Here is a 25760-nt window from a genome sequence, read left to right as displayed (position 1 = left end):
CATCCATGTCGTAAAACCATTCAATATTCAGTTATTTAAATCAATTATAAAATTTAAAACTTAATAAGTCATCCATTATGATAATTGATAAATATAGAAAAATCATATGAATATATTAATTTTCTTGTGAAAAGCATTCATGTTTTTGAGTAGAAATACGTAGGACATATTTAAACTTCCAATGTTCAAAGTTGTTGTAAAGTTAATAAATAAAATAATATGAGTGCAAAAGCAGATAATGCAAAAGCAAACAGCATTTTTTCACAGTACGGGGTTCAGGAGTTCAGTCGTTCACGAATCACAACATAAACAAATTCACAAATGATACTGCGTCTGCTATACAGGGTGTCCATTTGAAAACTTCCAACCCGTGGTTCAACCCCCTAGGAGGGGTAGATTTTACCCTTAGAATTTTAAATTGGAAGGGGGGGTTAAGTGGCGTTTAATTCTGCTTCCAATGGTACCCTGACACGAACAAAATAAAACTTACTTTCAACACAAATATCATACAAAGTTTTATGTACAACTGTCCTGTTTTCATAATGAAATAGACAAATTTAATATTTCTATAAAAACACATTTTGACATCTCTTGTCAGTTTCATATTAACGCATTTGCTTTGAAGAACAATAGTGAGGAATTGTGTGTTCCTGACGATATTGAAGAGGCTGCAAAAAAGAGCTTCAACTGAATTTTTGCCAAAAAAATCGGCTCAGAAAATCGTGTTAAAGATACTTTTAACACTAGTGTTAAAAATACTTAACATCAATGGTAGTTCAAAACAATCGATATACGAATAATATCCATCATTCACCATGCAGATTATCTATTATACAAATTCCTAATATCTCATTTAACATTTGAAATTCTGGTGTCGCGTTAAGAAAAAGATCATGTTTTGAGGAGTATCCCTATTCATCTTCAATTTGTTGCTGTATTAAATCAATATTCTGTTTTTTCTTGTATTATTTTTGTTTGATCCGAACATGAATAGCTGTCATTTGAATAAATTGGGGACGTGTCGTCTGCAAGAAAAAACAGTATAGTCAGGATTCATGAAATTGTCCAACCACAATTATAAATAACGAATAAAAGAGGGTCCAATTCTGATCCCTGCGGGACACCTGAATATCCCGGTTTTATATAAGATAGGCAGAGGTTATAATATACTCTATGAAAACGATTTTGTGAATCTGAATCAAAAAGATTCAGAGCAACACTTCTTACATCATAAAAAGACAAGAAGAATGTTATGGGAAACACAGTCGATTTATTAACGAAAAATCAAATACCTTTCTTATCTCAATTTGTTAATAACACTTGCAATTTTCTGTGCTGTCAAATCATCAAAACCAATTCTTCTACGCGTCACTCTGAATCCAATGAGATTTATGTCTATGTAACATAACACAAAATCCCAACCTTGAGATTCATATGTCATTGGAAAATAATTGTGGTCTTATGCATAAAGTTTACACACAAAAAGATATTCATTTTGAAAATCAGAATAGAAAGTTCAAAGGTTTCACACAAATAGTAGTAAAGAGCAGGTATAGTTAAAGCCAATAAGAACTGTTATATTTTGGAACCCTGAACAAGGCGTGTCTCTTAATAATTACACCACTTGTCTAAGAACCCGTAAGGCCACACGTTATTCTGAGAAATATTTCTTTTTTTTTGGGTCTATGGATGTTTAAAAAAAAATTAAAATCACTGTTTTAACTTATTTTACCCTCCTAGATAGGAAACAGTCGGTTGTCAAAGCGAATTTTTTGTAATTATTCTTATAGTGATATATTCAGTAAATCGTCATTGGATTTTCTAATTACTGTTTTTATGTATTAACGTAGATTCAGGAAATAAAATATTTGAATCGAATTATATTTATGTGAATTAAAAAACCTGGTATTTTTATGTACTGAAATATTTTAAGCTTTCTGAGAACTAAAGGAAGTAAAAGTCAACTAAAATCAACTAAGTAAATAAAGTGTGGAACCTCAAACATTCTTCAGGTTTATCTCATTATATCTACAAACTAACACATGAGTTTACGGTACTTCTCGGCTCATTGAGAAATAAAAATGTGTACCTACATCAGATTATTAATTGGGAAAATGTTGTTTTTCCGGTTGAAGCTAATTGATAATAACTATTCGATAATTTGATAATTCAGGACATTTTCACTTTTCTTTGAATACTCAACAAATGAACATTAATTGACTGTGTTTTTAGTTATGGGATCACATCGAGTCGTTATCTTTCGTGAGAGTATTCCCTTTACATGTTTAGTAAAAATGCTTCACGTAAAAGCAATATTTAATTAAGATAAATTCATGTACCAGACATAAATTGTAACAATGCATGTTGGCCAATCGTCATAAACGTATACATACTAGCATAAATATTCTCGTTGAAAATCGATTATCCTACTTCTTATTCACGATTTGCGACTTACTCCAATCGCATATGAAACAAAGTCGCACCATAAACAAAGTTACACCATTTATTACTCAAGAACGACTGGATAGATTTTCATGATTTTTATTTGTTGGATTCTCATTCCGAAATAGCAGAATAACTATCAAAACATTTGAAAAATAAAGAATGAACATATTGATGACGTTCGGTTTGTTAGGTTATGACAGTGACCATGGTGAGTGCATAGACATTTGATGTGATTGTGTGCGCATAAATAAAAGTTATGCCACAATAGAATAACAGTCAGCAATATCAGATTATTCAACATGCATTATCCACTACAGGTGAAGAAAAAATCACTTTTGTTGTTGGCAGGTCTACTGTGTTTGGCTCTAGAACTACTGTTCTATTATTTGAGAGTTAAAATCTATTGATGACCCAATAATTATTAATAAATGACTGCAAATAGTGTGAAATATAGTTTCAACTGGTTTTTGTATCCATTTATTGTTTTTCGGACACAAACTCTACTGAAAAAGCATGAAAGTAACTTGACAACACTGGCCGTGTAAGTATGGCCCAGCTTCATGTTTTAGAAAGAAAATATAAAAAATTTAATATAACTCTGCCAATAACTTTCATAACTAACGTTTATTACTTCCAAGGCCGGGTCAACTATAATAGTTGCATCTTTAACATGTCTATATGATAAATTGTTGATAATTCGTTGGTAACTATAGTGATCAGTCAAAATTTCACTATAATAAAAGATTAATAAACAATAAATACGGGTTCTCTCAATATAAATATATCGTGATAGTGGGTGTTTTAGAGAGTGAAGACATCAGATGAATTCACTAATTTTTTCCAAAGCTTTTGATAACGTAGAAGATTACAATATTTTAATGCAAAAACAAAAGCTAATTGGCATACCTGCATCATGATTCAGAAATTTTTTAGCGATGGAACCCAACATATTAATGTTGGTGGACCACAAGGAATATAGTCCAGGTTTCTTTAGGCGTACTTCAAGGTTGTCACTGTGGACCAATGTTTCAACAAGAAAAATAAAAAAAACTTGTTACTCGATTAACTGCCATGCACTAACAAGTTCGCTCTGTGAAGGATCTGGGTGATTTTTTTAAAACAACATCAATTTTTGGGTCACTCAATTCATATTGTAGTAGAGATTGAAACATATCTTGGTTTCAATGTTCGACATGGTTCTTTAGTTACAATATTAGCTTGTAACTAATTCATTAGCCTCCATAGCCTATAAAATATCTTGAATGTTCGTAACCGAATTCTGAGGTTCTGAAATTTATTTCACATTATTTTTTTTTCAATGAATTATAGCTTGACAGTACACTTGAAAGCATGAACAAGGAAATCTACACGGAAACCTAAATAGATAGATATCTTTGGGTAGATTTAACAATAGGCCTTAGTGCAATATTGTATCATTTATTTCTGATCTCTTTCGCGTTATGTATTTTTTCATTTCAAATTGGTTTACAAATAAATTACCGTTTCTACCCTTGGCGAAAAGCAAACCACAATATTATTGATTTGTATTTTACCCGAACCTTTTCAGTTGTTAGTTTTTATTTTGTAAATATTGTTTTCCTAAACTTTCATTAGAACGTTTACAAATTATCCCTGCCTCATTTAGTTCACACAATTATTATTCTGCCTGAAAACTTTTCTCACCTTCCCTTTGTTCGAAATATCATATGGTCGAAAATTTACCTCCTCCAAAAACTGTCAAGACCAGATGGCTTGCATTTCGTGAACTATGACTCTTCGAGTATATCGATGAAACTTCCTGTTTGGAAACATGCGTGGGAAGGTAGCAATAAAACAAATGGTAGGTTAGTTATGCTCGGAAAATTTATAAAATATAGTTCAATATCTCGTTTTATGAAATTGGTGAAATTAATAATTATTACAAGTTTTGAAAAAAAAACAAGGAAAGAAATGCCCATACGAGATTAACCAACTGTTCATTGAATAATTCTGCGACTGATGATTAATTATATCTCGTGGAAGTACTGCTAAGTGCTGCTAGTGCTGCTGATTGAAAGACGCGTTAAAAATATGTTTTTAAATGATATCGTTCAACTTTATTCATTTTATATCAGTCTGTATCTATGTATAAACCACTTTCAAACAGGAAGTATGGAGAATAAAAGCATGAGTTGAATCAGGAAAAGAATAATTCACAGTTGTTGTTTCAAATAATTGTGAATAATTCACCAAGCCAAAGAATTATCCAACCTCAAGTTCGCCATATATCCTGCAGACCATTTAGTATTTCCGACTCTGCTCATATAAAAATTTTTCAAAAGAGGTAGGAAATTAATAGAACTCAACTGAAAAATGTGTATGCAAAATCGTATCCCGTTTGTACACGGCATCAACAACGATCATATTTATAACGAGCATAATTATTGGTAGTCAATATGATAATTATAAATAACAACAAGTTGAAAATGAAACGATTAGGTCATCGTCTAATAAATAAATCCGAGGTTGCACTAAGTTCAAAGGTTAGCTAGCTGATATGGATTATCCAGACGTGAATAAAAAATTACATTTTTCACATTTTTCTTCAATATCTTACCTTCAGTAATGGTATTTGTAAGGGGCTTCATGGTATCATTATTATTATCTTTGCGTATTCATTTGATCCCATTACATGATACCTAACGTATATATAATACGTTAATATTTTATATTTTTTAAATTATATTGAATTTGACCATTATGTGTCAGTGGCGGAACCAGACAGGGGGCGCCCCCCCCCTTGGACGCAGAAAATGTTTAATTGTGGGACCTACTATGTTTCTTGAAATAAACAGAATATGTTACGCCAAGTACAGTAGTTGGTTTCATTTGAAACCATTATAATGTTCACTAAATATCTTAATTTTTATTTATATATAGTGAAAAATTTATCTCAAGTGCGCCCCTCAATAAATTGCTAGATCCGCGCCTGTTCTGGTATAAATTAAATACATCAAATAATATATCTCGTAATTATATAAAGTGAAAAACTCAAATATGTAAATACAAAACAAAAATATAATTTATAAATACAAAATACGACAAATTCTCTAATATGGCGTCCTGTCGGAGTGTTTTTTTAATTTTTATCACCTAATACTTCGTTAAATTTTTAATTTAAAAATCCATTCAATTTGTAACAGCCATTCAACCCTTAATACAGATTTGAATTCAAGTATTACGAAATTATATCTTAACATAATTTTTTGTTTTAGGAGGACGAGAAAGTGATTGAACTCGTTAATAAATACGGTGCCAAAAAATGGACGCTAATTGCTCGGCATCTCAAAGGTAGGATAGGAAAGCAATGTAGAGAACGGTGGCATAATCACCTGAATCCCAAAATAAAAAAGAGCGCCTGGACAGAACAGGAGGATGAAATTATTTACCAAGCGCATCAAATGTTGGGAAATCAATGGGCACGAATTGCGAAGCTACTACCGGGCAGGACAGATAACGCCATCAAAAACCACTGGAATTCAACGATGAGAAGGAAATATGAATCAGAAAACCGGGAGAATGGAGATTCGAGGCGAAACAGGCATAGGAAAAATGCTAGACAAAGCGATGGGAACCACTACGCACATTATCCGCTTCAGAGGACCCACGGGACTCAGGTGGATAGAGGTGATATTGCTATGAAGCAGGAGAGCTACGCTGAGGTAACTAACTCGTTATTGAAAACCGTTTGACCTATCCTTTTTTTTTTTCAAGTTTTGAGAAATAATGCACCATCATGAGCTTTTTGTGTTTTCTCCCACCTACAACATTCTTGTAACCTGTGCTAATTTGTACACTTAATTTATAACTCCTGAATGTTTGACACCTCGTATTGTTAATCAGTTCGTGCCACCAGTTCCTTCAATTCTTCATAGCTTTCCCAGATATGTCTCAATTGTCACCATTGAAGTTTACATGTCATATAATATTAATATAATATTCTGGCGTATTGCATTCTGCCCTAGACTAGAATGACTGATTCATCTGGCCAGTGCATTGTGGTCCAGAAGAGGTAGTAGCTTGTCTGTAAGAAAGTGACACCATGACCGTCGTGATGGTCATGCATACTTTTTCTAAACATGCAATCCATCTACCTGCAACTTGTCTCTTTGATTTCTCTATTCTTGGATGATTGGATGATCAATTTTAAGGATACATTTGCAAATACTACTTGTATGAACAGTTTCCAAATGTGTTTCATCATACAATAGTATCCTTAGGCGTGTCCATACTACTAGTTTGAAAATGCCAGAGGAAGCGTTTGTACGAGTAAAGAGAAACACATGTTATGGTTTTGTAAACTTTTGGTTAAAATCTCACTTGAATAAACAGCTAAACGTTTCTTTCTTGTTCTTATAGGCATATTCTGATTTTTCTATGTTCTTTATGCATCTTAGTGATGAATTGATCTAAGTCCCGAAAGGTCCCTAGAATGCCCGACGTGCAGTTTTTATAATATTGTCAGCCTGAGTCACATAAGACGATTGTTATCAAGCCTTGGCCGAGTGGTAGCCCTAATCAATCTCCAACTTTTAGGAGTGTATTCTGGAGATAAATTCACTCTGAGATTGTACACAGTTTTTGAAGAACTTCGAATCCTTTTACAGCAATAGTGTATAAATGTCTGGTCTCAGAAACTTGTATAATTTAACTGAGTTTACAACCACTTAATATTTTCCTAATCTACCTCTTTCTTTCCTAGTTCTTGCCTTTGAAGAAATTGAGTTCTGAAGTGTTCCAAGTTTCCAGTTTCAGATTTGTACTCACTGATTATGGAAAGCGTATCCAAAAAAGCTCCCTCGCATCTCTTTTGTATTTGTGTGCATATTGAAGCTCGTATCTTAAAGAGTATATCATATACCTTCATCAGATACTTTTAGATTTGTTGTATTTATGGCCAAGTACATTCAATGGTACTTTTACCCATTTTCTTTCTGTTCTTTCACACCCTGTCAAACGGAATGTACTGTAGAGTTTCAACTCCAATATTCAGTTTCTAATTCAGAAAACTGATTTATATTTTTTAAGGTAGATATAGTACTTTTCCACCATTACTGGGCCTTCAGCGATAGGTATATTGATAAATTCCACACTTTTTTTCTCAGTTCATCAAACAATTCAATAACAGGTTTTTTTTTACTTGCAGGACTGGACGGTAGAGATGTATGACCAAGCTAGCAGTCAGTCCAGCACTGGAGGGTTCTCCATGGGAGCTCCAACTCCTAGCCCTAGCCCTTTGACACCAAATCCTCCACAAACCATGTCAAAAGCAACGCAATCTCCTCAAACAATTGCCTCTCACAATAACAACGAACATGGTGGTTACAGTTACATTAATGTATATTCCAGTCAGCCTTCGCCGCCTATGAACGATGACGCTATAGCTGACTTTGATATGGGATTCTATAATTCACCTGGTGTTAGTCCTCTGAAGACAAACAATAGACAGTTTATTAAAGCAAGTAAGTGGTTTTCTAATCGCACTTTACCAAAGACAATAAGACACTTGTTAAAATGTATAGTTTTGTGGTTTTGTGTCTTTCTTATATATATATATATATATATATATATATATATATATATATATATATATATATATATATGTAATATATATGTCTGTCTGTTTTTCCGTTAATCAGCGGTCGTCCCCATACAAACGACAACACTCAGAAGTTGAGAAACTTGTGTGAGCTAAGGACTAACGAGGTCTTACCTTTTAACGTGTGATTCCTAACACGGTTGCAGAATCATTCCAGCTTCAACCAGATAAATTCTCTCGAGAAAAATATCTTGTCGAGGCGGGAATCGAACGAACCCACGGTCTTCCGATCGTCGGGCGCACTACCACCGCGGCCAAATCCACTATTAGGTTTTTTAGATTTTTAAATTTCAACATAAAAAAACCAAATTTAGTATTTGCAAGAATTTTCTACAGGGAAGCACATATTATCTGTTATCTATTTTCAGAGTTTCATTTCATTGATAACAAATTTCTGTGAACATTCCTTTAGTTCAAAATCATTTGTTGAATACAAACTTGGTAAGAATAAATCATTTTAGATGAAATGTTTCATTGTCTATTGATGAATATGATTTAAGTACAAAAACCAGCAATAACACACACCAAAACCATAGCACTATTCTTGGTGCATGTTCCTCCTACCAATATGTTGTTATTAGGATATAATCTAAAAGAAAACATTGAAAATTGTCAAATAGTCGAAGAGTGATATTAGCTAATATATTTCGATTGAATTCTAAACAAAAAAGTATATCTGTCACAAGAATTGTGGAATCAAACAATTAACAAAGGTTTGGTCTTACCTTTTAACATACATTTTCTAGCATGAATACACTGAATAAGGTGGTTTCTGTGGAACTAAGGTAACACATTCACTTAGAGCTCACGGTACAAGTCACACTTCAAGTTCCAGACTCGAATGGAAGATACTGTGCCCAACATAGAAGTGATTTCATGAATGGAACACAATAACCCACTATTTGCAGAAGTATATTGTTATAATAATAATAATAATAATTCGTCTTTATTATTTCCAATATTAGGTAGTTAACAGTTTTTATACAATGAAATTTTTTATTACAGGAAAGTAAAAGGCGAAGTTCAGTTTATTTTCATCGCAATAAAAATAACCTGTTCTTCCACTTAACCTCCAGTTTAACCCACAATTTTGGTTTTGAGTCAATTGATACGTGATTTCTGCAATAAATTCCAATCAAATTGTGAGATTTAAAAATGTTGTTTCATGTTGAAATGCTATCTAATAATATATATAAAAATGAATGTTTGTTGGTTGGTTGGTAAGAGATAAACTTCTACATCGCTCAACCGATCGTGATGAAACTTGACATGTATAAGTAATTTTTCATAGAGAAGGTTTTTAGGCTATAAATTTTTCTGTAACTCGCCACTAGATGGCGCTGTAGAACAATTTTTTGAAAGCACTGTTCTATAACGCTGCGTACGCCTAAGTTCGTTGATTCTGATTCTGTCAAAACATTGGAACGGCAGCGATACAGCAACATATAGTCTACTATATAAAAATGGATACTTGTTGGTTGGTTGGTTGGTAAGTGATAAAATTCTACATCGCTCAACCGATCGTGATGAAACTTGACATGCATAAGTAATTTTCCATAGAGAAGGTTTTTAGGCTATCAATTTTTCTGTAACTCGCCAGTAGATGACGCTGTAGAACAATTTTTTGAAAGCACTGTTCTATAATGCTGCGCACGCCTAAGTTCGTTGATTCTGATTCTGATTCTGTCAAAACATTGGAACAGCAGCGATACAGCAACATAGTACTAGTCTACTATATAAAAATGGATGTTTGTTGGTTGGTAAGTGATAAACTTCTACATCGCTCAACCGATCGTGATGAAACTTGACATGTATAAATAATTTTTCATAGAAAAGGTTTTTAGGCTATCAATTTTTCTGTAACTCGCCACTAGATGGCGCTGTAGAACAATTTTTTGAAAGCACTGTTCTATAATGCTGCGCACGCCTAAGTTCGTTGATTCTTCTTCTGTCAAAACATTGGAACAGCAGCGATTCAGCAACATAGAACTAGTTATCATTAAAATTGAGAAAACGGAGCTTTATTTTGAAAATACTTTTATAATGAGATTTATCAAATGTTTCATGTGACTTCAGATTATAATCAAAAAGATATTAATTAATTAATTAAATAATCTTCAAACATTGATTTTTCATTACTATTTTTAGAAAAGTCAATGAGGGTGGTATCATCAGAAAGCATACTGATAAAACCACATAAATTCAGCTCAAAAATATAATTAATACATAAATAATAAATGTGAGAGGTGTATGTGTGTTACATAGAAGTTGTTTGTACTGAATAAAAAATGAGAAACTTTCCAAAGTATACAGAACTGATATAAAATTGTCATCCTTTTAAATTGGCATCTTCGTAGATTGTCACCCTTTTAGATTGTTTGAGCTCATCTAATGTGTCTATTCCTAAGTACCAAGGGTTAGGTACCTTTTTAGGAATCACGTTAAAATTTATGACCTCGTTAGTCCTTAACTCGCACAAGTTTTGACTTCCCATTATTTTTTAAACACAATTTTTTAAGCAAGAATGCTTACTTGAATATGAGGCTCACTTGAAATAAGTAACTGGAAATGACGACTTTTTTCTTCCCTGACATGATCAAACTAGTTTTTAAGTTTCATATTAGCCTTGAAAAAATAGGAATGCCACTTTGAACAGAATTGAATCAGGCCTTGCTGAAAAGGTGAGTCATTTGTCTACTTCAGATCAAGAAACCCATATCCACGAACAAAAGAGTCAGAGTAGATCTAGTTGTTATTCGAAAAGGTATCCATAATATAAAGAAGACTTGACGTTATATACAATATTGTATTAACTCTCTTCATATCAGTCAGTCACTCAATCATTTATTATATTCAGGTAACACTTTTATTGTGAGATTTTCGCTGGTTCAGTTTATACTCGTATGAATACGACTGCGGAAGCTATCTTATAGTGAAACACATGTTGCAGTTATGTGAACTGTTCAGTGAAAATCTCACCATAAAGTTTTACTTGAATATGTTATATGGATTTTGATCAAGTAGTTTATAACACGGACTTCAATTCAATTTATAAAACTGAATATTGACAAAAAATGTTTCACTGTTTGGAACCTTTGGTCTAGTAATGAATATTACTGGAGTTTTACCTCTACACCAAACTGTTTTTTTTTTAAACCTCGACACCTGATTTGATCACCAAGTGATCAAAAGGAAGATTAATATTCCTCTTGAAGATGATCTCCAAGTGATCAAGAAAAAGATTAACCTTCCTCTTGAAGATTATCACTTGGTGATGGAAACACGTGTCAAGGTTTAAAAAATAAAGTTTTGGTATTGGGATAAAACTCCAGTAATATTCAAATGTTCAATATGATTGAAATAGAAGTTGGCAAAACAATTTTTTGACATCTAGTGAGCTAAAGTTTGAATATTGACATTTAACAAAATGATTAAATGGAGGATTGGTAATGAAACATTTTTTTGTTTTAAAAGTTTGTGATGAATGATCTTTAAGGACAGTTTCGTTCAACAATGCCTAGCATTACTGATGGAACCTCTAGCAGGTCAAAACAGCACTCTCTACTATTGAATCACGAATGCTTTATTTTTTTAACTCTGATTCCATCCATAAGATCTGTTTCAAATAAATATTGCCTTGATGCAAATGTTATCACCAGCGATGACTACTTCAAAATATTTTGAAAACTTTCCGTGAAACTTTTTTGGAGCTTCTATATATGTGTATTGCTACTAACCAATTATTTATTTTCACAGGAGTTGTACCCCCAAATTATGCTCAAAATACATTAGTACCTGTCGCAAATACGCTTACCCTATCTCGATCTTCCACACCACCCATTCTTCGAAGGGGTAAGTCAAGGAGGCGAAGAGAAAGTGCTGAGCAGGTCTCAGAAAACTTGATTGCAACTGCTCCTAGTACCAGTAGAGTTATCGAGGACTACGATTATTTCTTGGATGGAGCGAAGCCAACCATATTCAGCCCTCTCAGAAATGGGCCGTCACCCATAAAACAGCTTCCTTTCAGTCCGTCACAGTTTCTCAACAGTCCAAATATCACGAATCTTCCCTTTGATGTGACAATGTCTTCGACCCCAAAAGCTATGCATTCAGGATCGATTGTTACACCTGTAAAAGATAAGGGGAGAATGGTAAGTGATATGTTAGTTTTTTTATGATAGGGCGGTCTGGAAAGTTTGGCAGAATGGAAGAATTTTAAAAATATTCTATCTCAAATTCAATTCTATCTTCTCTATGTTATGACCATAACCATGAAACTAAAAGAATTTCTTGAACAATATTTTTCATCCACTCCCTTTTTGTTTTTCATTATCATTTATTTATTATAATCCAAGATTGACGAAATTGAATATTAAATAGTTTATTGAAATAGGATTACCTAATTTTCGTTGGTTTTTTCCAATTTTATTACTAACTGAATAGGCAATTATCTCAAGAACAGGTCAAAGATTTTGAATCAGAACGAATCTTGGTACCTTCTGGAGGGCCACAGGGCTTTCATTTGGGACTCCTGCTGTTCACCCTATTTATAAATAATGTTGGCAATTCAATTCATTACTGTAAATTCTTGCTGTTTGCTGATGACCTGAAGCTATATTTGCCTATCGAACGTATTGAAGATTGTCATAAGATACAGGGTGATATCAATTCTCTGTATGTTTAGTCACAAAATAACGTTTGCCAAAATAAATAATAAAATTGTCTTCAACTATGTTCTTGACAATGTCAATCTAAAAAGGCTCAATGAAATAAGAGGTTTGGGTATAATCTTTGATGTGAAGCTTTCACTTATCACCCACATCAATAAAGCTCTGAAACTTCTTGGTTTTGTCTTTCGAAATTGTAAGGATCTAACAGTAGATGCCGTCAGAATTCTTTACCTAGCCTATATGAGATCTATTTTGGAGTATGCATCACCAGTCTGGTCTCCTCAGTATACTGCACATATAAATAATATTGAAGCAGTTTATAACAATATCAACAGTCACAGCGGGACTCATATGATTGGGTGTTAATTTTTTGTAGGTGCCAGTTTGAAAACTAAAGTAGAAGATAGTTTTTTGAAAGATGATTAGCATGATTTCAACAATATTCTCAGGAGAGCATTTCAACATCACTAAGAGCTAACTTAATTTCATTTCTGCAATTCTCAGAAGGACATTCTGATGTCTTTCAATACCAACTTTGTTTCTTTTTTCTAGCTTTGCAAATAAGGGATATTTACCCTGTTAACTAAATTCTGGGACACCCTGTATACAAAGCAGGAGCATACATTTACAGTGGTGCAAAAAATACTTCAAGTAGTCTTTATTGTCTAAAATGATAATATATAATGGATCTACATCTAAAATTACCTAGGATTTTTTTATGTTTAATCAAATAGTAATTGAAATAGCTTCATAAAAATTTTAACATTAATAGGTAAACTATTGAAATATTTAAGTATTAGGGGCGGAAGGACTTCGGTCAATAGCCAGTTAAACAAAATTGTAATTTTGTTCAATAAATTACAATTATTATTATTATTTAAGTATTAAAGAACATATCCGCTCATCAAACCATAACTTGAACATATTATCATTAAAACTGCTCTTGGTTTCTAAAGGAAAATAATATCAGTTATATTTTCCAATGCCTGCATTTATGTAGGTAGGTAATAATAAAATCAAATAAAATGTAGACTATAATTAATTATTTTTATTTGTAGTTGTGTGGTATTGCGTTGATACAAATAAAGGGTGTTCTTTCGTACATACATTCAATTTATATTTTGTTTCACCAACTACATTTTTTTATAGCCGAGGAAAACTTATCTAGGGGTTCCTTTGCAGGATTACACACAACACTAATTCCCTTCCTCAGCTCACTTGCCCTGAACTACATCCATCCCATTGGTTCTAAGGTGGGGATTCACGTCCATGATAAGGCTCAACCTGTCATCTATTTCGATGAACTTTGGTTTAATTTTTGAGATAACACCTGGATGCTATATATTAGTTTGTTTTCTTGATGACTGAATAAGTCCTTATAAGAACTTCTGCCATTTTGTCAATTCATTCGCAAACCATTTTCTGAACTGGATTCTTGTTCTTTACACTGAGGTTGTTTTCGAATTGAAAATTTCTTTATCAGGAGCCTTGGCGTCTATGCCAGCTGATGTAAATGTGATTTTCCTTTTGAAAATACTCATATTCCAAAAATACTCTTACGAGGCTTTCATCAGTATACATTATTACCTGGTTCAGGTAATTTCTTATGCCACTTTCTTCTTCCCACCGATTTGCTACGCAACAGATGTCTTGTCTCAGATGACATGTTGTCAGGTGAAATTGGAATCTCTAGTGAAGAATGAATTCAACCAAAATACTTCTTCCGAACATCAGAACAGTAACTCATCTCAAAGATGTATGTTTCTTCAACCGTATACTATACTAGACCATATTGTCAAATATTTTATTGTATATCTTATAGTAATCCTTTAATTTATAAATTTTTTCTTTAGAACAGGGATTATAGTCCTCTGAGTACACCTCGAGGCCTTCCAATGAAATCTGAAGCTACAGCTTCGTGTTCTACTTCTGATGTTATTTCAACTCCTGGCAAACACTTCAATAGTGATACACCGCGGACCCCAACCCCATTCAAGAAAGCGTTAGCTGACCTCGAGAAGAAGTCTGGGCCCATTTCCACTCACCCAGACACTCCATCTTCAAGGCTGGAAGATATCACCGAAATAATGAAAAAAGACCAAGACAGCTCCCATTATGAAACAGACACCAGTGTGGTGGTCACTGTAAGTTTTTCAAAGATTGGCTTTTTTTTGTTAATAACATACTAAACCAAAAAGTGGTTAAACCAAAGAATACATATGAAATTTAAATGATAATGAAATTTTGTTAATTTTGCAGCATTGGCATTAGTGGAGATTTATAAATTTCATTTCTTATTACTAAATTTGACAGCCCAAATATTTTCTCGAAGTTATTAAATTTTTATGCGCACATCCTAGTTAGGCTAATTTTGTTTTACAACAATATATTTTGTTCATAGAATGATAGTGGCTATATGACTGGCAAAAGAAAAGGTGATGCATCAGCTGGTGGCAAAGAGAACATCCTACCAAACAAGAGGGTGCGTAAAGCTCTGGCACCATCTTGGGCTTCTTCGTCTTCTCATATCAGTTCATCGGATATTTCTTTTGCCATTGAAACCCCTGTAAGTAAACCAAAAGCATGCATATCTGATGTCTCCAACTTTTTGTAAGATGAACTGAATTTGATCACATCATTTTTCAAATGAGTAGAAGACATGAGAGGTTAATTAGTAGTTTTTTATTCAATTGTCAATGCTAACTGCGCCGCTTTGTTTCAGAGCAGATCATTGGGTGATGACACCTCCATTTTGTTCTCTACTCCTTCATCGATTATGAAAGACTCTTTGGGAGTAACAGGATTGATGGATTTTCCTCCTCATTCCGGATCATCCAAGGTACTCGGATGGTTTCATTTTGGAGATAATAATTTCCTTTCCTGAAATTTTTCCTATGATTCCTGATGAATCCATTTTCCCAATAATATTTTGGTGTATTATGTTCTTTCCACTTAGCTTTGGATATCTTTCAAGAATCTTCTTGTAAATAGTCAACTTGATAGAAATAGCTTGAGTATGTTAATATTCGTTAATAATGAAATTTCTTGTTTAATATAATACTATATAATGCATGTTACCATGAAATTAGAAAATGTTTCAGTAGTTCTATTTATTGGGCATAGTTGTATTTAAATGTAGTAGCACCCAATTGTTTTATGGATGAACATTTCTACATTTGCCAATGTTGCATTTAAAAACAAAATTCATTGACATTAATTATCCTAATAATAAACCAAATAAATTTATCTCCATTAGTGTCTAGATACCCTCTTATTCATATTTGTGACCGACCATAGAAATTGAAATGATACTGTGTTTACTATTTGAAGAATATTCATACAAAACGCATGAATATTAATGAAAACATGTCGTTCTCAAGTGTTCATCTGTAAAAGTTGGCCAAGGTGTTGGGAATTCTTCGACTTTTTCAACGAAATGTTGAAAACTGTCTATGTGCTCTTTGCCTGTCTTTTATTATTACCTATATTCTTCCTGTCTAGTCCATATGATACAAAAAATGAACCAAAGTCATAATAATAACCTCTAAATCCTGTTCCTGTCTTCAGCTTACACCATCGCACTTAAAACGCAAGTATACATTTATGTGCTTGATATGTCTTTCTATAAAAAACACTTCTTATTTTATTTTCTATCGAATAACTGCAAAAATGTTTTTATATTGATATATTATATATTTTTTGTTATTTTTGTTGTTACCAAAGTTCTTCTTTCGGGGGCATTCTATTGCTCGATGGGGACATTCCAATAGTATATACTGAAAATGTGAGAAAAAAAACACTTTTTGGTTATAATTGTAGTTGGCTTAGCCTTCATTATTCATTGTTTCTGTTACTGAGTCAAAAAAAAAAGTTTTTATTTTCGAGTCTCAGATTCGTAAAATGTAGGTTTAAGTTTATTTATTGAATTTGAAAATCTTCGTCCTCTATGTGAATATTAGCTTAATAGAGCAGTAGAATGTGACAAGCCTTTTTAGGCATACCAAAAATTTTTGACCAAGCAAATTTGTTACCTTTTTATTGTAGATATTGCACTTAGTTCTTATTTATTGTGTAGAGTTTTTGTTGCACTGTTTTTTTTTTATTTGAAGGCAAGTCTGTTCTTCCTTTAGCACTAAGTTACCAAAAAAAGATGGATCCTTTTTTCCTATTCTTTTTATTTCATTTTTGTTGTACATACTAACGGAAAACATTTTTATGTTACTAAAACTTAATGTTTGTGTTTAAAAATGCTCTGTATTCCAATTGCTCTTTTTTTAACTAATTCAACAAGTATTGTCAGAGACACATTTTCCTGAAAAACATACAAATTTGTTGCTATTATCAAGTTGATGAATATTCTGAGAGTTTCGGATATAAAATTCTTCAAATAGTACTTGATGTCCTTATTATTCTATCTTAAAATGTTGAAGATACTGTGATTTACAAATTTTATCACATAATTCCTTCCACAATCTATACAATTTCGATTTACTGTTAGTATCAAATAAAACTGAATTAACCATAAACTGATACGCCAATCTCTCTAGTATTTTTTCTCATTTACTTCCGTATGCAGTTGACTTGATTATAATTTTGCTTGTTTCAAATTATCTATTTTCACTTCAAATATATAAACGAGCTCAAAATGAATGTTTTCTGTTATTGATTATGGGGAACTTATGTATAGCTTGGGTTGTAGTCATGATTGGTTGTATGTGTGGTGGTATTGTAGCATAATGTCCTTGTCCTGGCAGCACCCGCTTCCCGCCAGTGCCTCAAACCGAGCTCCCACAGGTCTACGCAGCACCGCAGCCAAGCGAATCACCTTCGAAGAGCCTCGGCCTAAAGCTCCCAAGGTGAGCCTTCGACTTGCCATGCCATTCATTTGTAAGATCATCCCCGCCTGATATGTTTTTACAGGTGCATCCACTAGTGGTTTTTGTTCATCGCAAAGTTTTGGAGAAGATATTTATGTAGTAGGGATGTGCCACTACTGGTTGAATGTAGCACAGTATTTGTGGAGAAACTTGCGAATTTGATATTACTTGAGAGGTGTGGGAAGAATACAATGAAAAGTTTGGAAAATTGTTATGTTTTTGTGGTTCAAACATAAGTGATACATTTATTGATTATCTACTTCATGAAAAATAAATCATCATGTGCAAACTAACAGAAATTACTGATGATCTCTAGATATATTTTAATTACACTTCAAAATGTTTCATGTAACTAACTCTCAGCATTAGAGACAACTATCTCCTCTTCTACCAAATTTCTCCCTTATAATATATTTTAAGATTTCAGTTTTGATTTATAAAGAAACATTGAAATCTTTGAATTCATTGATGACTTTTTTTTTATTATCAGAAATTCTGAATTTGAATTCCAGAATGGAATCAATGAAGTCGCCCCGGAGCGATAAGTACAAAATTAAAATTCCAGAAAGTCTTTTGAAATTCAATTTTCTAACAAAATAAATCAGAATATGTTACAAACAGTTTATTGCTGTTTGTAACATATTATAGTCGTGTTTCAACATACCAATAACGTAATTAAAATAAGCGAAATCAATTTATCAAAAACGAATTTTTACAATTTTTTATTCTTCTAATAAAAATTAAAAAAAAAACAGATATCTCTCTTATCACCCATAGATAGCAATTGAATTAATCAATCAACTTTAAGACAAAAAAATTTCACTTGGTTCTTATTTTCATTGTCTCCACAGATATACTACATAAAAGACAATTTTAAAGTTAACAGTTGGTTATTTTTATGTAGGTGATCAACAAACAACTTTTCTTGTTAGCTGAATATTTTACTGAAACATTATAAGATCATAATCTCCCACAAAGAAATATGTAGCTTAGACAGAAACTCTTTCCAATAAAGAAATAACTGAAGTACATATTTCTTTTGTTTGAAAAGTTACATAACAAAACAATTCAACTCTAAGACATCAGATTCACATAACCAAACTAAATTTAAAAATGTTCATTATATAAAAACCGTTGACACAATTTTGAAGTTACCTTCATTTACACAGTCGACTTTCCTTCATTAATAAATGAAAAAAAAATTCTTAGGGAGTTGAGACAATATTTATTCGGAATATAGTTATCGGTGATATATGGAATTATAACACATATGACATCAGTTCTGGCACATGTCTATTTTTCACCAATTGGACAATTTCATGGTAACGCAGTTTAAAAATTCATATTTCATGGGACTCCTAGGGAACAAATTCATTTGCTGAATCTTGATAATTTTTATTTTATAAAGATTGAACTTAATTTGAAGCTGTGATTTCGTATAGGATTAACCTCAAGGATTTCAACAAAAATACCTGAATGTTTTACCTAATGGCAATAAGATTTGACATCCTTTTGTTGTAGGTATATCTGGTTCTATTAAATAAGGGCCAGTTTTTGTTGAAATTTTTCATTGGAGTTTTCAATAAATTTTTGATAATCAAACAAATACTTATCGCACATCATTCACTTGATACAATGGTAATTCTCTCGGGATTGTATTTATTTGTATAATTAATGAGAAATGAATGTTTGTAAGTTGAATCAACAAATCCAAAAATTTAACTATAAATAATTGAAAAAACTTATCTTTTGGAATTCTATAAGTTTCACTTTGGTTTAACCACTGAGAATTCCTAGCAAACATTTTAATTTTGCTTGATAATTATAAGTGAAACTCTATACTATTTTCACTAACATGCCCAAAGTTTTTAAAAAAGATATAAAAATAAAGAAAAAAATGAAGGGTAAAGGTTTCCATTAACTTTTTTTTTTAAATTCCTGTTCTGAAAGTTTCTGTATTTATTGTCAGATGTTTTTTTTGCAGACACAATGAGTGTACATAGAATTGCTCTTGATATTTTACCAAAATGTTATAATATAAATTCCCCTCTGTTTTCTCTTATAAATGTTTACATCAACCCCTTTATATTAGCAATATTACCATCCAATATGATCAACTAAAGTTGCATTGGCATGAAAATTAACCAACTAATCCGCTAACCCAACCATATTTCAATTAAAATTTCATAAACATATACTGCAGAAGAGATATTTTAAATGTATATTTGTTACAGCTGGACTACATGTGGGCAATGGTAGCATGTGGTCGAACACGAGATCAGCTAGAGTTGACTGAACAAGCACATCTGTTTTTGAAGACGAAAAGTTTAAAACCTCGATCCCTCAACTTTTAAAGCGCCTTTTGTATATAACTTGGTTGAACATTCGTTTAAAGAATGCAGCTGTTTACAAAATGTATTGTAGTGCAAATCTAGTTGGTCTTTTATACATATTAAGACTTCTTTGTTATATATTCCCAGGTTTTATCTATCAAACAGGTTATTGCCTATTCATTGATCTGTAAATGCTATGGATAAAACTCCTTGCACAGTGTGTATAGTACTAGTCTTAATTTTATAAGATTTTTCGTATTTTTTCAATGTAATATATATAATTTATCTATTTTGAAACACCCTTGAAAATGTATGATGAAAGTTATACTTTTCTCAATTTTTTTGGTTGACTTCTGAAGTATTAAGTACTCTACATATTTTTTGTCATATATTTTTCTGGGTTAGTTGAAGTATTTGTATTTTGTTCAATCAATATGCAATTGTTTATTCAATATTGTTTGAATAATATTACTATATATTCGTCAGTTTTGCTTTAAAAGCATCAGACACAAATTTAGAATTGTATGTTAATTGTATAATTTATTCGTTTGCTATTGTGAAATACCAAATAAATGATTCTACATCCATATTTTTTTAATTGAGAAGATTTCTTTGGCTTCTGTGTAATTGATTATGAAAAAAACAAATTGCACAAGATACATAAATGGCATTAATATCTAGTAGTAAAGAGTGTTTATCAAATGTTGCATTGTGACATATAAGTGGAATACAGAAGTGACGTCAAATATTTACAGCCAATTTGTTTTATTCATGAAGTTGTTAGATGGATCCTTCACCATTGTAGACTATTGTTGCTGATGAAACGGCAGCCGACTTGAAGATTTATTCCAAAAGTATCTAGACATGTGGTTTGGTGTTTCTAAAATCACTGCTATTGTGTTTCTACTGAAAAATCTGAAAGCTGATGAACCAAACGTTAAAATACTAACCGATGATTTTGTTATAGTAAGAATATAACAATCTAAAAAAATATAAGCTTATTATCGCTGGACATTTCCGGTTATCGACTAGTGTTTTATTTGGGTAATGAAAGCAATAAAATACCTAGAATAGGTTCATTTGCACAATTATCAAGAAAAACATGAAAATTCAGTAAACCTGGAGTTAACTTTGAAACAAACAATATCAAAAGACAATTTGTTTCTGTTCACTAAATTCAATTTTTTTGTCTTCTTCAGCTGAAGTTTCATTTCTTGTGGGTAAATGGACACAAGTTCCTTCTTCAACGCATTTAAAAAATATAATAGATGGAAATTATATATATAAGGAACTGAGGTCCCCTTTTTCATCAAAATGTGCAACTATCCTCAAAAAACACAAAACGTTATTCGACTCATAATCTCAAAAAACGACTAGGATCATCATATCTTTCTACAACTACCCATTCATTCATTTCATTGAATGAAGGTGATGACGAATTGGAGTGAGAATGGTAGATGTTTTTATCGTCAGCTCATGAAATTCTTCATTGTTAGCAGCCCCTGAGAGTTTTCTACTTCCTACGACGATTCATCAAAATTTAAAAGTAACTCTTAAAAAAAGGACTTCTGACTTCACTAATCAGCTGTAATATTATATTCGGAAAAGGAAGGTTTTCAGTTTCCACATTGAAAATTCTGGTTGGTAGAGGTTGTGAAGTGGTTATTTTTGGAACATGTCCTAATTTTTTACCAGACCTTCACTTTGTCATGAAGAACATCCTTCGAAAAGCCCAAGCTTGAACTTTTCAGGAATTGGTTTTATGCTCTTCTTGATAAAACAAAATTCAGATCAATTAATTTTTTCACTGATTGGCGCAGTGGTAGGGCGAAAGGTCGGGAGTTCGATTCCCACCTCGACCAGATATTTTTCTCGAGTAAGGTGGGATTATTCTATAACGTTACATGGCTGACAAACTGTGAATAGCAGTGATCTCTCTAGGTGGTTCAGTGGAATTATTATTGCCTACCCAGAACACGAGGCTAATGACCAAATTTGGAATGATGATTATATTAAAAGAAATAAAAATAACTTGAAATCAAACATGAAAAACTTTTGGAATTTTGTAAACAAATGCGAAAATTATGGCTTTCCTGATACTATGTACTGCGAGGATAATATTTATAAGAATAGAAATGACATTCAGTGTCATTATTTTTCAAGTTTGAAAGCCGTGGATTTTTGGAATTTCTTCCTGACGTTTCGCTGGCGCGAGTGGCTAGCTTCTTCAGAGGTTTAACCATCATGGCTTGCTGCCCGATGACTAACTTTTAGGCTTCGTAAAGCGTACACTTTACGAGATCTGGGTGTTATGATGGACGACAAGATGGACTTTCATTTACAGTATGAACACATATCTAACAAAGCGATGAAAATGTTAGGATTCATATGCAGATCTACTACTGGATTGCTCAAACTCAATACAAGACGGGCACATGTAGACATAATATTCCTACATAAATTGTTGAACAACGAAACTAATTGCTCAACTCTTCTCTGTCGAGTCAATCTGCATGTTCCACCGAGGAGGACATGTAACAACCAAACTTTCAGTCTCGACTTTCATAGGTGTAATTATGGAAAACATTCTCCTTTGTCCAGAATTCTATCAAATGCCAATGAGACCAATATTGATTTTTTTATATCTCTCAGAGCACTCTTAGATATACTCTACGTGGTATAGATTTATAAGACTATTTTTTTTATCACAATTTCATTTTGATATTCTTTATGTAGGTTGATTTATTAGATATATAGATACTAAAAAAAATAACTTTCTAAGGTTGATATATTGTATAAAAATTGGGGGTTGCCCGTTGAATAAATAAATAAAAGTATTCAATACCATTGACACAAAAAAAAATTACTCGTAGGTAGTAGTGGAACTTCTGTCATGGAAGAATTTTTTTGGAAATAATCATTTCCAAGATTATGACAAAAAAATGACAAAAATAAACTTTTTAAGGAAAATACAACTAAATCCCAATATTGCTTAAACATTTTTGGACAATCTCAAATTTTCTCATGCAGTAACTTTAATCTTATAAATGATTAGTACTTACTGTATTAGGGATAATAGCAAGAGGATGAAAAATAATGAAATTACTAATGCAGACCTGGATACTGTTACAAATAACCAATACAATTTGATAGATTTTAACACTTTCAACGCCTATTCGAAATCATATAATAGTTTTCCTTTAGTTCACAATGTCCATTTCCATATAGGATCAAATTTTCATTACATATTATGATCATAAGAATTCCTTCTAATATCAACCTAGTCTTTTTTTCAATTGAAAATAAAAAGTTTTCTTCAATTTTAGCATTTATTTTAGAATATCCTTCAAAAATTCATCAGCATCCTTAACCTTAAAAAGTGAGTTCTTCCATTCCTCCTTATTTCTCTTGAAGAGGAATAAGTTGATTTTCCCAGCAATAATTTTTCCAAAATCTGAATTCGCCCAAGCCCCTTCTTTATGAGACAACTCCTCCATGATCTTAATCTTAGCTTTCAGATTAGCTGCACTCCAAACTGCCTCAAAACTTCTCGATCCATATTTGGATACTGCCAGTTCTTGATAACTTCCCATTAATTTTCTCACGAGTTTTTCTTTGCTTTTCTCCCCAACAAAGTGCCCTTTTACAAAAGAATCAGCAATATGACTGCCCATAGTATTGAGAAACAAATTTTTCAAGTCATTTAAATCTAAACTGAGTAGACTGTTGACTATTTGTATTGGTTTGTTGAAATCTAACATAAGTTGTACCATAAGTGTACCATGCAAATTAAGTTTTTCCTTATGCAAATTGTCAGTTGGCTTATTGTTGTCAAAAGTTACAAGCCTGCATACACATAAAATGAAAGAATTTTGCCTCTCTACAGGTTCCAAGCAATGCAAGGATTTCATGAAACTTTTCACAAAGCTACCCTGCTTTGTACACATACGTTTGCATGACTGTGCTAGTGCCAATAAAACTCCGGAATGGCCAGCTTCAATAATTTCACCAAAATGTCCTACTAGTTCATCAAAAATAGCTTCAAATTCAGTTTTATTACTGCAGTGAAGTAATAATTTCTGGACTGAAAAATTAGTACTCCGGGTTGTAGCTAATTTGGGGAGTTTTCCTTCAAAGCATAACCGATATATTTCAGAGAACATTTTTGAATTTGCAAGCTGAAGTGTGGTTTCCAATATCATTATAACAGATGTTGATAAGAATGCTGCAGTTAAGATATTGGGATTTGCCTGGTCACCGTCATCCTTAGAGACAAATATATCCTTCAACAATTTCTTCAAATATATCTTGAAAGTTTTGCTTTTGATTTTTTTAAGGCATTGTAGTAAAACTTGTAAAAAACCAGAAGTTAGTTCTGAACTACACAGCTCATTAAACTGTGGCCAAGAGATAATCCTTTTTGCATACTCTTCCACAATTTCCAAGTATTCCTCTGGAACTTCCTTACTTTCAGATTCTTCTGCCATTGTTTCCTTTTTATTGACATTTTCACTTTCTAACTGAGCTAGATTTTTTAAACATGTTCTCATTATGTGATTGCCATAAGTATCCCAAATGAAATCTTCAAGATTATTCAGTAAGAATCTGCTTATTTTCAATGTAAATTGGTGGAAATACTGAACCACTTCTTGACTTCTTGATTCAATTTCCAACGATCTTCTACAAGATTGAATAACCAAACCTTCAAGAACATGACTTGCAAAGCGATCTGTACACAAACGTCTAATCTCGGAGTTGAATGCTTCCATGAACTTCTTCAAAATCAAATCACTAGCATAGGGAAGCAGTGTTTCTATAACACGACACCCCACTTGGTTACAACTACAGTTTATTTCTTGATTCTCTGATTGCTCGAAAACATTGTTCACAAATAAAATTTTATCTTCTTCATTTTCAAATCCCTCTCTATAAACTTCCATTATCCTCACAAAGTACTGGTATGTATCAGAATCCAGCTCCGAGCCTCTTCCATAATATCCTTTTTTACCGTACTTTCTTGCATTCATAAGAAATGATTTCTTTCTTTTTCGGTTGTTTCTCTTTTTTGAAATTTCACAAGACATATTGTAATGATAATTAAAAAATATCAAGTTTCAACAAAAACAGTCTCCATATAACCTAACCTCTTCATCTTCTTCTTCTTTTTCATTCAATGGCTTCACCTGCCAGGGCTATCCAGCCAGGAGTTCCAAAATCATGTTTTACTACAGGTGGAGCCCACACTGAAATGGATCTGAGTCAGACCCAAACCCCACCTGGGTTTGCGCTAAATTTTAGCGGCTAAAACAAAGTTCAACTGTAATTTAAAGTCAATTAACAAGCGATATCCGACTGCACTCCTAACCTTTTCACTTTTTATTTTAATGACTTCACAGTTCACATCATCCTCGTCAACACATTGTTGCCACCAGTGTTGTAATTTAGAAATATTCAATTTAGATATTCGATACTTGAAAAATAAAGCGGAAATTTCATAATGATTTTATCCATGTTTCTAGTGAATCCGAAATTCATATTTTCCAGTGTGAATCATTAACTTTAGACTGTATTTATGTGGCACCAACTTTCGAATTCACTTTTACTATGAGAGATGACGTTCGTTTTCAATAGACCGTTTTATGCACCAAAACCACATGAACTGCAGGTGTTCTGCATAAAAAGTATGTTCTATGACAAATACTCTACTCTAGTTGAATTGCAAATTAATTTTGCACGTGCGCGTTGTCTAAGTAAATGTACACAAGTACACAAGGTCATGCCGTCACAGCACGTGCAA

General features: G+C 32.5%; 2 protein-coding genes across 10 annotated transcripts in view; one reads left to right on the top strand and one right to left on the bottom strand.

Moving 5' to 3' along the window:
- The window catches only part of Myb (proto-oncogene like protein Myb), a 78993-nt gene extending 58445 nt beyond the window's left edge, over positions 1-20548 (top strand). For 2 of the 9 annotated variants that reach the window (XM_074171212.1, XM_074171213.1), the window contains exons 4-11: positions 5700-6146; positions 7631-7946; positions 11840-12234; positions 14607-14897; positions 15155-15319; positions 15476-15592; positions 17508-17609; positions 19865-20548. In XM_074171212.1, coding sequence (XP_074027313.1) covers positions 5700-6146; positions 7631-7946; positions 11840-12234; positions 14607-14897; positions 15155-15319; positions 15476-15592; positions 17508-17609; positions 19865-19984 — 1953 coding nt within the window. In that variant the 3' untranslated portion in view covers positions 19985-20548. Of the gene's footprint in view, positions 1-5699; positions 6147-7630; positions 7947-11839; positions 12235-14606; positions 14898-15154; positions 15320-15475; positions 15593-17485; positions 17610-19864 lie in introns of those variants that run through there. The other 7 variants (XM_074171215.1, XR_012464555.1, XR_012464556.1 and 4 more) reach the window with 7 other exon arrangements.
- Positions 20549-23273: 2725 nt separating this feature from the next.
- On the bottom strand, positions 23274-25127 carry LOC111504724 (nucleolar protein 9). The gene has a single exon (XM_023159402.2). The coding sequence runs from the start codon at positions 25045-25047 to the stop codon at positions 23293-23295; it is 1755 nt and encodes a 584-aa protein (XP_023015170.2). The 5' UTR covers positions 25048-25127; the 3' UTR covers positions 23274-23292.
- Positions 25128-25760: the final 633 nt, after the last annotated feature.

This window comes from Leptinotarsa decemlineata, unplaced genomic scaffold, assembly GCF_025532065.1.
Source record: "Leptinotarsa decemlineata unplaced genomic scaffold, Ldec_3_MD MMD2_tig00000010_RagTag_RagTag, whole genome shotgun sequence".
NCBI classification, from domain to species: Eukaryota; Metazoa; Arthropoda; class Insecta; order Coleoptera; family Chrysomelidae; genus Leptinotarsa; species Leptinotarsa decemlineata.
The sequence above is the reverse complement of the archived record's forward strand: the minus strand, read 5'-3'. Positions and strand labels throughout refer to the sequence as shown.

Excerpts from the sequence above, each read along its gene's own strand:
- LOC111504724 (XM_023159402.2), bottom strand. The coding sequence starts at position 25,047 with ATGTCTTGTGAAATTTCAAAAAAGAGAAACAACCGAAAAAGAAAGAAA.